Here is a 14,178-nt window from a genome sequence, read left to right as displayed (position 1 = left end):
GTGGAGCATCTCCCTTATGATGAAAAGCTGAGTGAGCTGCGACTCTTCAGCTTGGAGAAGACTGAGGGGTGATCTCATTAATGTTTACAAATAAATAAAGGACAGGTGTCAGGAGGCTGGACCCAGGCTCTTCTCAATGATGTCCAATGACAGGACAAGGGGTAACACGTACAAGATAGAACAAGATAAGAAGTTCCAAAGAAACACAATGAAAAAATTCTTCACTGTGAGGATGAGAGAACACTGGAACAGACTGCCCAGATGGGTTGTGGAGTCTCCTTCTCTGGAGACATTCAAAACCCATCTGGACAAGTTCCTATTTGGTTCTGCTCTGGCAGGGGTGGCTGGACTAGATGATCTTTCGAGGTCTCTTCCAATCCTTAAGATTCTCTGATTACAGCTGTATCTAGATGCCAAAGCCTTCAGCCTGAAGACTATCCTTGGACCTATGATAAAGACCTCTCCTGTGCTGAAATGGCTCCAGTGCAGTCCTATGTTGTGAATAGGGAATAATCACTTCATTTTCTCTGTTTTTAGGAGATTTGTCCTCACCAAGATGAGAGTCATTCCAAAAGGAGCTTTTGCTGGACTGGGAGATCTAGAGAAAATGTATGTATTGTATCAATATTTACTAAGAAACAACTATTTTTACTCCAACTCAGAGTTTCTGGTTGCAGGTCCTTTTATAGCCTTTGAGCAGGAGTCTAAGCTTCTTCTAGTTTCATCTTTCTGTTTAAAAGAAAAAGGAAAACTTTGTTTTAACACCATGTTCCAAAACATTGCTGTCATGAATACATATTTATATCAGCAAGCCAACAGTCCTCGGTCAAAGGGTTGGTTCAACGTGGAATGTCATTGTATTTAATAAATACAGTGACATAGCAGAAAATCATTGAAAACATTATTTTGAGAATTTTGCAATGAAACAGTGGAAAGCTTAGGGAGGAAAGCAGTCCTTGTCATAACAGGTCAGCCAAGTCTCTTCTCACTAATGAATAAATGGGATTGTTTTGTGCATGTTCAGAGTCAACTGGCAGGATGTGTGAGAAAAGTTTCTTATGGGCAATAGGTCTCAAAATCTTAGCGAATAAAACCTGTAAGCACCTACTTTCTGATAAGCCTGGAGATGCACTTATGAGCACCTTTGATGAGCAGAGGTATCATACGTTCATTGGTATACTCTTGTGACTATATTGCAGCCCTCCACCACAAGAAGGAAAGGTTCTTAGTAATGTTTCCTACTATTCTTCAGCAACAGAAAGTCTATGAGTTAACTAATGCTAGCACTAGAAATTATAACTATCACTATCCAACCTGAACTATTCTGGGTCATGTACACTTTTTCTGAATATGTACAAATCCCAGCATTTTGTTTAGAAACACACCCAGTGCTTGCACCCTGACAGGACGGTAGTGGGGAAATGGCCAGTGCCTTTTTCAGTACTGAGTGTGTAATGACAAAGCTAAAAAGGAACAGGCTTTGTTGGCACTTTTTTCTTCTCAGTCCTGCAGTGTTCCTCTTAGCCTAGTCCTTATAGAAAATCATTGAGCTCTCTGCGCTATAAAGTAGGTTGCAAAGTGCATTGTAAACCGCTTCTGTTATCTTTAATTACTCAGAAACCATATGTCAGATATATGTGAAGGTAGGAATAGCATTGAATAGGATGTCTTTAAATGGTGATTTGTTGTTAAACAAAAAAATTATATATGTAAATGAGTTAAATTTGAAAATATATCTATGTACTAGTAGTACATGGAGGAGAAATGGGGACAGACAGTTTGTAGCAGAATATCCTTGAAAATAAAAGTGTGATAAATATGTAAATGAGACCAATCAGCATCAACAAAGATGCAGTATTTGCAGATGATATAGCAAACAGATAAAATTTGAAATAGCTCACAAATCCTAAACCTAACTCATAAAACATTCATCAGAAATATTCATTATAATGTAGGGACAAAAAAGCATGTAATCAAATGATAGATTTGCATATAAAAACACAGTCTTTGTATGAAAGTCTTTTTACTCTTGCAAGATCATGCTCAGAAAGGAATATTAAATCAAACTGTAGTCTATTTAAGGAAAATGGCTATTAATAATATGATACATCCATATGGTAAAATGTGGACAGACTGATGTATACAAGTTAGATACTTTAATGTAGTATATGTATGTGCTCAACTAGAACTAAATAGACTACAAATTGAGAGGATGACAATATTTTCTGAGTATGTTACAGAAGAAAACCAGTATCTCATCCAGTCCAATATATAGTTGGACATCCAGTACGGGCTGGGGGTCGAACTGCTGAAGAGCAGCTCTGCAGAGAGAGACCTGGGAGTCCTGATTGATAATAAGCTAAACATGAGCCAGCAATGTGCCTTCATGGCCAAGAAGGCCAATGGTATCCTGGGATGCATCAAGAAGAGTGTGGCCAGCAGGTCAAGGGAGGTTCTTCTCCCCCTCTCCTCTGCCCTGGTGAGGCCTCATCTGGAGTCCTGTGTCCAGTTCTGGGCTCCTCAGCTCAAGAGGGACAGGGAAGTGCTGGAGACAGTCCAGCACAGGGCCATCAAGATGATCAGGGGACTGGAACATCTTTCATATGAGGAAAGGCTGCGGGAACTGGGGCTGTTTAGTCTGGAGAAGAGGAGATTGAGGGGTGAACTTATTAACATTTACAAATATCTAAAGGGTGGGTGTCAGGAGGTTGGGACATCCCTATTTTCTGTTGTACCTAGCAACAGGACAAGGGGTAATGGGATGAAGCTGGAACACAAAAAGTTCCACTTAAACATAAGAAAAAACTATCTCACTGTGAGAGTGACGGAGCAGTGGAACAGGCTGGGTTGTAGAGTCTCCTCCCTTGGAGGTCTTCAAGACTTGCCTGGACATGTTCCTATGCAACCTGGTCTAGGTGAACCTGCTTCTGCAGGGGGATTGGACTAGATGATCTCTAAAGGTCCCTTCCAACCCTACCATCCTACGATTCTATGATATATGTACATATGTTTATTATCATTACTCGATCCTTTCTAACTGTGTTTCTGAGAACAGGGTAGGTTTTAAAGCCCAAAAGTTGTAGGGAATCATCCATTGGATAGGAGCTGTCTGAATACAAGTTAAATCAGAGACAAGTCTTCAATGGGAATCTTAACTACGTTGTATTTACATTCTAGGTGAATGAAGGCTTTTAAATACAATGACCAAAAATTTCTGGTTTTCAAAGAAAAATCTTTCAACAACATTTTTCAACATTCCTACTTTCTTTATGTGTTTTAGCTTCTTCCCCAACACCCAAACAGCTGAGAGCCTTAAAGAGATGTATGTTGCCACAAATTGTTAAATACTTCCAGTCAGACTGCAGTCATAGTAGCCAGGAAAGATCTTGTTTGAACTGTTCAAGGACTTTCCAGAATGAACGCTAGTGACCATGATTTGTAATGGGAAAAAAATAGTGTGACCTGGAAATGTCAGTACAAAGTACCTAATCTGCCCTCCCTTATGAAACTCTAGTTTTAGTTACTAATTTAAAATCGTATAGTTTTAATTTTATTTTTATTTGGCAAAAACACAACCTCGAATTTTATTTGGAAAAATTGTGACTGGAATACTTTTGCCATTTTTATGTTTTCTGAAAGAATAAGAGCCCATTTGAAGTATCTCTAGGTTGTAATTTTCTTCTCACCCATCTAAATTCCATCAGTTGCTCAAAGAAAACATGAAATGGCTATTCTGCAGACTATCATATAGAGAACAACTTTTCCCAAGTATAGTCTAGGAGAAAGATATTTTCTTCTGAGATAAAATAGTTAAAATTATAAAATAAACTCACAGGCTATCTGAGATCTTTCTTGCTAAAGGTACATCTTGAATTTTTTTATAGAAAACAAATTCAGAAACCCACTTAAGAGACTCACAGATCTAAGGAAGAGCCTAACCAGCTTATTGCTAGCAGCTCCACATCTTCTGCACAGCTCTGGCTTCATATTAATTTAGGAAATAGATGTTCAGGGAAGTAGATTAGTTATTCTCAATACATGTTTAGTCTGCTCCTTAGTCTTAGCCAACTGGAACGTGGCAGCTTGTCTGGACTTCTGCTTAACCAACCTGTTTATACACCCAGAACTAATTAACCCTTCAGTTACTAAATTAAAAAGCAACCCCATTCAGGCACATACCTCGCAAAATCAATTCAATATCCTCTACAGCTTCTATGTCATCTTCAACCTGCTTAATTTGGAGGAGAGTCAATGAGAAGCAATACTGAAGACTCCCTTTTTCTCCATTTTTCTTGATGAGTTTCCACCTGTTACTACAAGTTAGCAAACTGAATTTGTACATGTTGATCTAATAAGGCCTGATGCAGGCAACATATATATAGGAAGTTGGTCTGATTGCCTTGCCTTATTCAAGGCAAACAGGCTTCACGTTTGTATCCTGAGGCATAATCACCTTCAAAGTTCATCATCAGATATTTATTCTTTTGAAGGATTTATGCTCAAACATAATGCTTTGTTTCATCATGCATTCTCAAATCTAACCTGTGTGTGGTGCAAGGAAATTTAGCCATGTGGATGAAGTACTTCTTGAACTAAATGTCACACAGAAAAAACGTCTCTATTGGCCCTGCTTTGTAGTTTGAAGTAATGGGAGAAAGGGAATTCTTTAACAGACTGTGGCAAAGAGACATTTTAAGAACATGAACTGTGCTGTGATTAACAGAGCTTGAAGAGCTAAATCCTTGATGAGCTCTGAAAACCACAGAAAAGTTTAAACTTTTAGAGCTGATGGAATCTGCCAGAGTTGGCACTCCTAGAAACTGATGTCATCTGTCTATGGAAGACAGCAGGAATACAGCATGAGCTATCTGCAGCTTCCTCATGAATTTGTAGAGAAAGTAACTCTGAATCATGTATTTATTTAATCACTCAGTGCATTCAAACTTAGACTTTTTTTTTTCCACTGGGATTGTTGATTCAGTGATGATTCATATGAACAAATGCCTCTATTCTGTGACCTATGACATATAGGCACCAACTTATTTCACATACAACAACTAACCTGATATATGATGTTAAAATCTCTCCTGTTCATCCTTCTAGGTTAAAAGGCAAGATACACATTTCTTTGACTTAATTATATTTGACTGAGATGCCTTTAATGTTTTATTTAAACTGAGGTGAGATACTTGACGACAACAGAGACACTCTATTGTGGGTATTGTGAGGCACATGCTAAAGTATGCTGCTGAATCAAAGTGTATCTCTCTTCATATAAGTGGAGGAGGAGCAAAGTTCTTGGCTTGATTGTAAAAGTCTCATCAGGAGAATCTGGCATACCGAGAAGTCTTCACTTCATTTAGCAAACTTTAACAAGTTTGTAGACTGTTGGATTCAACATCCAGACCCTCTTCATGAACAACCATCAAAGCTTCCTGGGCCAGCAAATGGCTAAGGGATGTCCATCATCCTGTGCACTCCTGAAATTGGTTTCATTCAGTTTCAGCACGTGATTCTGTAACCCTTGGCAGGATTCTGCCCAAAAAGATGGGAAAGAAGGAGCAGAGGCAGCAATCACATGATCACCAAGGAATGAGCAGACTGTGTCTTCTGCTACCAAGAAAGCTGGGCAGTGTTCTGCAGCTTCTCCTGGTTTTTTGATTGGAGTTTGTTGGGTTTTTTTTTTTTTTGCACTAGCCCTTTTGGTATGTAGAAGGCTATGATTAAATAAGGTTGTTAACAGCTATTTTGAGAAAATTGTTAGGATTCAGTGCAACCAAGATATTTGGAAATTGGTTCTAGGCGGGAGTTCTTTTCGATCTTTTGTTGCATCATTAAGACAAATCTGCTATTTATGTTTTTGAAAAAGGCAAAAAATAGATTTTCATGGGCTGCTGTGATATATAAGTTAAACAGTGCATGTGTACAGCAATATTTATTTACATCCCTATAGTGAATGAGAGACACAGTGCATTCTATGTACCAAAATCTGTACTAAATCAGGTAACAATCATACTTTGGTAATAAATACTCCAGGGTATATTCTCAAGGTGCAACTCCATGGATATTAAATTCTAATTTACATTATAGGAAGTTATGTGTAACATTCTGCATTTTAAGGCCAGGACATGAAAATAAGTATGCTTCTTAATGCATTTAAATGAGTCTAAATATGCATTTTCTCTCAGGGAACAGAGGACTAGAGTTCAAAAACATTAAGATGAGTAACCAGCATAAGAAAAGAAATTCAAAGTTCAGGCTGACATCCCAAAGAATAAATGTTCTAATGAGACCACAGTTATGATACAGGGCTTTCCTCTCTGTCTGTCTGGTCTAATCCTGCACAGGTCAGCAGGCACTAAATCTCACAGCCATTGCAGGCTGGTGACTGGGCAGTGAATAATCACAACAGGCTTCCTGGTTCCTATGAGTGAACTTGCAAGTCCCAGATGCCCTTATTCCATCTAACTGTTTTTGAAATAGGCTTTTTCTATCCTGGAGTGGTTGTGCTTCAGACCTTTGGTTCAGCAGCAAAATCGCATAAGAAATCTCGTCCTTTGCTATACACAGTGTACGCATTCCTCAGTCCCAGCATGTCAGTCTTCATTTACCTATCACTACAATCTGTCCTTTGGAACAGGTTCCTGCAAATGGGATTTGAAAGATAAACAAATATGTGAGCTTCTCCCAGAGCCCTGAGACGTGGTCAGTGGAGGAGCTGGGCAAGGTAGTGTCTTGTGCTGCTGTCTCACAGTAAGGTCATGAGTGGCTTGAGTGTATTTTCTTCTCAAAGGAGTGTCATTACTTCACATGACCCTTCTGCAACGTTTGCAAATATCATCCCTTGAATTGCAAACTTAAGGATTCGGTATGAAGACATAAGGAACCTTGTGTGTTCTTAGTTCTATTTATTTCCTGAAGATAGAAGCTATACCTTGTGTTCTAAACATAATTAGTAATGAACAAGGACTAGGTGGTTTTATTATAACTTATAAAGTTTTTCCTGCATCGTCACCCAGGATTCTGCTTTTCCCTGCCAAAGCTTATCTGTGAAAGAGATCTTACACTTGCACTTATTGTCATCCCTTGCACAATCACAAAAAAAGTGAAATAGAATTTTATTATCCTTATCAGTAAGTCTCTGTTGATGTCAAAGGGCAGAGATTCTAATTACAGCTTTGTTATATTTCAGTGAATGCATAACCTGATCTCAATCTTTTGCTTTGGGTGGAACGAAATTACAAATAAAGTAAAAGCCCTTAAAGGAAGCAGCTAAGAAATATAAAATAATTTCATAGTGTCCATATCAACCTTTGCTAGCTTTTCTATTTAAAAAGTCCCTGAAAATCATGCTAGTATTTGCATATTTTAATTGGAACATGTTAGAGTACAAGAAAGGAAGCATTCCATTTTTTTCTTCTGTGTGGTTTGGAATCTTGAGGCTTGCTTTCTCTGATAAAATAGATTTAGAAAAGAAAAAAAAATATTTTGTCATTACATCCTTTTCTTGAACAAGAACGAGTTTTGCGGTAATGAACTGTTAGTAGAATCCTTATTTGTTCACTGCATTGTTACCAAGACGGCATTAGAGCCTGAAGTATTTAATGGAAGAATCATCTTGGACATCATTTCTAGTCCCTATTTTATATCTGTCTAGACACAGAAATAAGTAAAGCAAAACCAAAAGAAATGGAAATTCACTTGCCTGAATGTATGCTAAATGCTTTAATGCCTCTCTCCAGTGATATACTGTTCAATTTACCTAAATTTATAAAAGATGAAACATGGGCAAACACTTCTGTCAGTTCTCACTCTTCTTTAGGAGGAAACTTTGATCCAATATTCTTCTGCCTTCCTCTACACAAACAAATCAGATAAAATTAAGCTAAATTAAGATAGCTCTTTTACCTATCTAAATATGGGCTCTGAAGTAGCCTCATTCATTCAAAATGAGATTTGAAGATTAAATGTACAGTTCATAAAAAAAAAAAGGTATCAGTCCAGTGATAAAAAAAACCCTTCTCCAGATAAAAATGCCAGGAATAACTTTTTTTTTCAGTTATTAAGATTATTTCTTGATAGGCTTGTCCTGCTCTTACAGTGTTTTCTGGGCTTCTCTTACCATTGCTAGAGCAAGACACTGGGCCATGTGGGCTGCAGGTTTGGCATCCTGAGATTGTGCATATGAACATACTTGCTCTTCCCAAATCATTCAATTTTGCGAGGCAACTTCACTCTGGGTCCTTGCATCAGAGTCATAAAGCTGATTATTGCTACTGGTAAGCATAGCGAGGAGCCGCAGAATTGATAGTCATCCCATGGTGCAGAATTAATCCTATAATCTTTCTTCTTTTCTCCTGTGGGATATGCTTTATGCATACTGAAGAGGCTGATATGTCCGTCTACAGCCTAACTTTCTGAGATTCATCTCAGTTGATTTTGGGTGGGTTTTTTGTTTCAAAAGGGGCCAGAACCAGTGTTATAAAATGTAAGATGGTTGGCAGCAGAGTAAAAATTCTTTCCCCAAAACATGTCACTTCAGTTTCCATCTCTTCCTTCTAGGATCTTCACTATACTTTGAAGAAAAGGAATTTTCAAGTTCTATTTTATTGTGAGATTCTTGTACTTTCAAAGTAGTCAGTAACCTTCTAAGTTACTTTGTAAACATAAAAATGCATATTTGCTAAGAAATATAAAATAATTCTTAAACTACGTGAATGATACTTTTATTAAATTCCTGCATGTGTATTAAAAATGAAATGAGAACTCAGAGTTGCTGGTTTTAATTACATTTTACATTTTCAAAGGTAATTCATAGCTCATACATGGCAAAAGGCAGTTTTCTTCATGGGATGTTTCAGAATATTGCTCTGGTTTAAATAATTGCCTTTTTATTGATAAAATCAGGCTACTCAGTTCTAATATCCTTAAATAATTTGAAAACAAAATCTTCTGTACTAATTACATATTAACTAAAAAAAATCTGGATGGAATATATTTACTTTAAAACAAATAAAGTATAAATATAAAATTGATTTACAAAATTAATACAAGTTAGCATTAAAGTCAACAAATGTATTTTAAAGAGTTATAAGAGGATCGTTATAAAGGAGCTTCTTTCTAAAAAAAAGAAATTTAAAATCTACATTCTTATGTGTAATCAAAAAGAAAGCAATTCTGAGACACATGCCTTCAGAATTCCAGTGGTTGAACCTCACTTGATTGTTCAGTACCTCCATCTCCTCTAAAAGACAGGCTGGTGAGGGTCTGTGGCTTCTGATGCGCCACAGTGCTGTGGTGATGGGAGACTGTGGGAATTTAGGTGATGGTATATTCCCCAGAGGCATTATAGTGCTCTCTCCTTCCAGATATATCCAGCTTTTGGGTTTGCTTTAAACAGTTTTGCTATTAAAAAAGGGGGGGAAAAAAAAGAATTAGAAGTTCTTTTTTCATGAGAGAATAGGGGTTTATAGGATTTTTTCTATTAATCTCTTGTGTGTATGTAACTATACCCATGAATGAGTACAAAAGGTATGACCTAACTGAAATTATGCCTGATTTGTTTTAAATGGGATTTTCTTTAATATTTATTGTTGATGTTACTAAATACTGTTTGTCACAAAAAGGAAGGCTAGAACCAGCTGGGAAATGGTAATTCAATTTCAGGAGGATATCAAAAACACCTTCACATACTAATTTTATCTAGCTTTTTTGTTTGTTTTAGAAATAATTTTAGTGTACTTGGCACGTTGCAATGAAGGATTGCTTCCCATTGCTATACAAATGCTGTTACAAACCTGAACGTTTATGGAAAACAAATATTGAGATGAAGTCAAGACATTTATTTTCTAAGCAGGAGACATTGATTCTCTGACAACATTATATTGCATGGCCTTTATTTCTATTATGCCAAATGATTGATGTGGATTTAATCATTACTTTGGTGGCTACTTTGCTCAGTGGAGAGAGAACAGAGCATTTTATTGTTATTAGTGAGCTGCATTTTGATTTTTCTATCAAAGACACTGCTGGCCCTAATTCATCCCAGGTGTAAAACGAAAGATTCATTGTGCCCATTGTTTGTTTTCTCATCAAGCCAAGAACAATTTCCTCACAAAATACTATGAATATTTGTTTTGATTTCCTGAGCAGGAACCTGGTTTTTATTAAGACTTTCATATATATGTTTGATTCTTTAAAAATAAGTAGGAACAGTGTACCTTTTGTGTGTAATCTACTTACTGTAGGATAGAGTATGTATGTACTTTTGTATGTACCTGTGTGTACATATATACACAGAGTAGTCTGGAAAATATTTAAATTGCTAGGATTTAGAATGGTAGAAATAGACTAAGCCAGAAAAATGTTTTAAATGCTTGGAGAGCCAACACCACAGATGGAAATTACAAATGATTGTAAAGAGAAATGCAGAATGTTGAAAAACTTGTTGTCTGTGCATTTTCCAACGAGGTCAGTAGATGATTAGAAGCTGAGGGCACAAAAAGACTTGTAGCCTACCCAGTTCAGAACCTTATCCCTGAGAACTGCTGATGCCAATTGCTGAAGGGGAACATTCACAAAAAAAAACATGTCTGGAATGATTATGGAGTAACCTGTCCAGATGGAGAATATGTTTTGTCCATTTCATAGGGTGCTTTCTTTTCTGAGAAGGAAAAGTGTACCTAATAAATAATTGTCTGCTCAGTACAAACTCCTGGAATCATCTTTCTATGTATGTATTAATCCTGAAACAAGGATTAATGCCGAATTTCACCTTGGGACTGTATTAAACTAATCTCTTTTTTTAAAGAAGCATCATTTATTTCTGTTCAAGAGCACAGAGATTCACATCTTTATCTGGAAATGTTTATCCTTTATACTGTAATTATGAAGTGAAGATGCTCATTAGACATGTCTAATCCTTTTGTCAACCTTATCTTTTATTTTGAGTGAGATTTTTATGATGATATGTTTTTCAGCTTTATTTTCAACATTTTTTATACTTCTTGTGATGGATGTTTAAGATTTTGGCTTTTCCCATCTGTGCTGTGAGAAGGGGCAAGTACGATATGGCAAAAAGGATTCACTTATTTATTGCTTCTATTCCCAATTAGATAATGCTCTTTAGGAAATTACAGGAGCAGAGCTCGCTGGAGGAAGGGGCATTGGATCTTCACTTTGTGAGCTTCATTGAGGAGTAGCTTTGAGGTAATACAAGTGGCAGAAGGTTTATAGGCCAGAGTTGGCTATATGCCACCCAAAGCCTGCAATGGGGAGCAGGGAGCAGCGCCAGAGGTGATGAACAGCATTTCACAGAAGGTCTGGGCAGACTTTATTGGCACTTAGAATAAGCCATTGAGGAACTCCAAACTTTCTCCAAGGCATTGAATGTCAGGATAGAGTGGGATATAAAGTCTTCTCAATTCTCTTCCAATATCCTTTAAGGTTTTTCTACATTAACTATCCTAGCTTATATTCTAATAAAAGTTCCCTGTTTTGAGCTTAAAATCCTTTCATTCCAGGCATAGTGCCTAAAAGTCCATAGCTTGAAGTACCATTGTACGGCACTATTCAGACTATCTTGTCATTACATTTTCACAATGTACCATGTATCACCTCCTCTGTTCTCTGAGCTTGACTCTCTGTCGGGGATGCAGGGATGAACTGAGGCTGAAGGCACAGCCACAGTGGAGAGTTAACATCCAGAGGGGAACACTCAAGAGACACTCGAGCAGTGGCATATTTTTACAGAGGCAAGTAAATGGATCACAGTTCATCTGCAACAGCAGTGTGCCGAGGCATAGCTGACAACACACAGCGTTTATTTAAAAATAAGCTTGCTTTTGCCTGTGTTTCTTGGTAGCAGACTTAAACATGCTAACAAGTAAAGTGGCTTTTCACAAGCCTTCATCTGTCAGTACCAAGGAGCCTGTTTTTTATTCCTGGGACCCAGAGTATCTCTGAATAGCACATTATGTTTTCATCCTACTGTGCTACCAGACACTGTGCTTTCAGGATAAGAGATAACATGTTAACTACTGAAACAGGCTGTAAAAATCAGGGTGAAATTGTGTCAGTGATGAGCAATTGCTTAAATCACTAGAGGGAAGACTTCCTAATGGAATCTCAGCTAAACACTGCACAGGGTTAAATCCCAGGGAGCTTCTTGCTGTGAACTGGACAATCTCACCTTATTCCAGCTTGCAGGAATCCTTCCGACACAAGGAGATTGATTGTAGACCTAGGTAACATTGATAAAAATCTATGCTATATTTATTCTTGAGTTTGGTGGTGTGCAGTGAACATCAGTCCCAGCATTGTGTCAGTAAGGCTTCCTTTTATCTGCAGATCTAAGGATGCTTCTGTTTTCCATATTTTGTGAATTTTGTTGGCATGTTAAAAGCTTTCTGCAGTCAGGTAAGCAGGAAAGCTCTCATTTGCCACGGGTCCTTTTGTTCACAGGAGCCTGAGTAATAGCAGAGCAGTGACAAACCTTTGGGGAAGATCCTCTAGGAGCCCACTCCTCCTCTTCTTGCCATTATTGACTCTCAGTAGCCTTTTTAAAAATCTATAGAGCTTACTCTAGCGTTGACCTTGTCTAATCGTATTGATTGTTAGTAACTGAAGGCTAATTAGGAAGCAAGTTGCTATGGTAATTCTTGAGTCATACATACAAAGAAAAAATTCTGCTAAAACCACTAGTGCATGGTGACTATTAGCATAGTTAAACAAATTAAAAAATATTATTCATTCAGATTTGTTCTGGAATTCAGATGAAGCTACAATATGCAACAATGAAGTTTTTCCATTGCTGCTACATTTCCCGCTTTTGTAGCCATTTTGTTCTTTTCTTTTCTGTTGAGTGTGTTATGAGTAATTTTAAGACTAAATGAAAAAGTGGTCTTTCTGTTGTTTCCCACCCCCCTACCCTACAGCCCACACAAAATGCATCACAACAAGCTGCACGTGACAGGAGAATGACTCAGGCAGAGGGTAATAGGATTTGGAACCCCCCAAATTTCTAGTTCAATTGTTCATATCCAGTCTGCACATCTGTGATGAATGGTTTATTTTCACTTGATCAGGTTAATGACTTGTAGACCATGAGATGGTTATCTAAGCCTGTGCCCTCAGGAGATGGTGATTCATGGCAAGCTAGGGCTGCTACAGCCAGCTTTCAGCAGCAGCCCCTTTTAGCCAGATTTGGAAACAGGTCTGCAGCAGATCCAGTGCCTTAGTGGGTGTGTCCACACTTGATTGTGGGTCACTGGGGAAAGACTGGATTGCTTTGTCTGTGCTGTGCCTCACATATGGATAGATGGAAGATTTTGCCAGTCACACTCTATAGCATCTTTTCACCTTATTTTTAGCTAAATATGACCGGAAGAAAAATCAAGAGCATTCTTTCCTGTGTAATGGAGACCTTTCTCTCCTCCTGACTAGTTAGTCATGTCACGCACACACCTTAGCTCTCCTAATGAGTTTCCATCTACACGTCTTTAAGGAGGAGGAGGATATAAGAGTATGTATCCTGTTGCTACCCTTCTGGACAGACTGAATGATGAGGGAAAACGTGTTTAGGAGAGTCACAGAACTCTCTGGAATGGGAAATAGGTGTGTACTGAGTTCAGGTCATATCCAAGTGAACATGAGTTTCTCTGCCCCGCTCAGTCCTCAGTGAATTGATGTCCTCAGATTGACTTTAGCAGCACATAAAGAAAAAGGTGACCAGAAATGCAGGTGCTGTATAGCGTGAATGTCTTTTAACAGGTCTCATAAATAAACAGAGTATTCTCTTTATGGCTTCTTGGGACTCGCAGAGTTGCATTCATATAACTGAAAATAAGATATAAAATTGATTAGTAAGAAGCTTGTGACAAGTAAAGCTTAACATGGTCAAGTTACATAGACGCCACTGTAGAGACAGTGTAGAGACTGTAGAGACATGTCCTGAGCCTGCCACTTCATGTTACCAATAATTTAGCCTCCTGACAAAAAACAAATTAAAAAACCTTGTACTTAGCTGCTGCCTGGTTCTGTCCTCATTCAAGGCTCCCAGGTGGGCATAGGGCACAAGAGCTTCACCTAAGGAATCTCGTAACCAAAGCCATTTTGCAAAGCCCTCTTCAAACTAAGAGAATATAGCAAAACCATATTACCTTTGTGTAGAAGAATGAG

General features: G+C 37.9%; 1 protein-coding gene across 1 annotated transcript in view; it reads left to right on the top strand.

Annotated features, from left to right (window-relative positions):
* FSHR (follicle stimulating hormone receptor) overlaps window positions 1–14,178 on the top strand; it is an 80,062-nt gene that overhangs the window by 30,982 nt on the left and 34,902 nt on the right. The window contains exon 2 of the mRNA XM_010196653.2: window positions 538–609. Coding sequence (XP_010194955.2) covers window positions 538–609 — 72 coding nt within the window. The remainder of the gene's footprint in view (window positions 1–537; window positions 610–14,178) is intronic.

Source organism: Colius striatus, chromosome 2, assembly GCF_028858725.1.
Source record: "Colius striatus isolate bColStr4 chromosome 2, bColStr4.1.hap1, whole genome shotgun sequence".
Classification (NCBI taxonomy): domain Eukaryota; kingdom Metazoa; phylum Chordata; class Aves; order Coliiformes; family Coliidae; genus Colius; species Colius striatus.
Note: the sequence above shows the minus strand (reverse complement) of the source record. Positions and strands in the feature narration are given on the sequence as shown.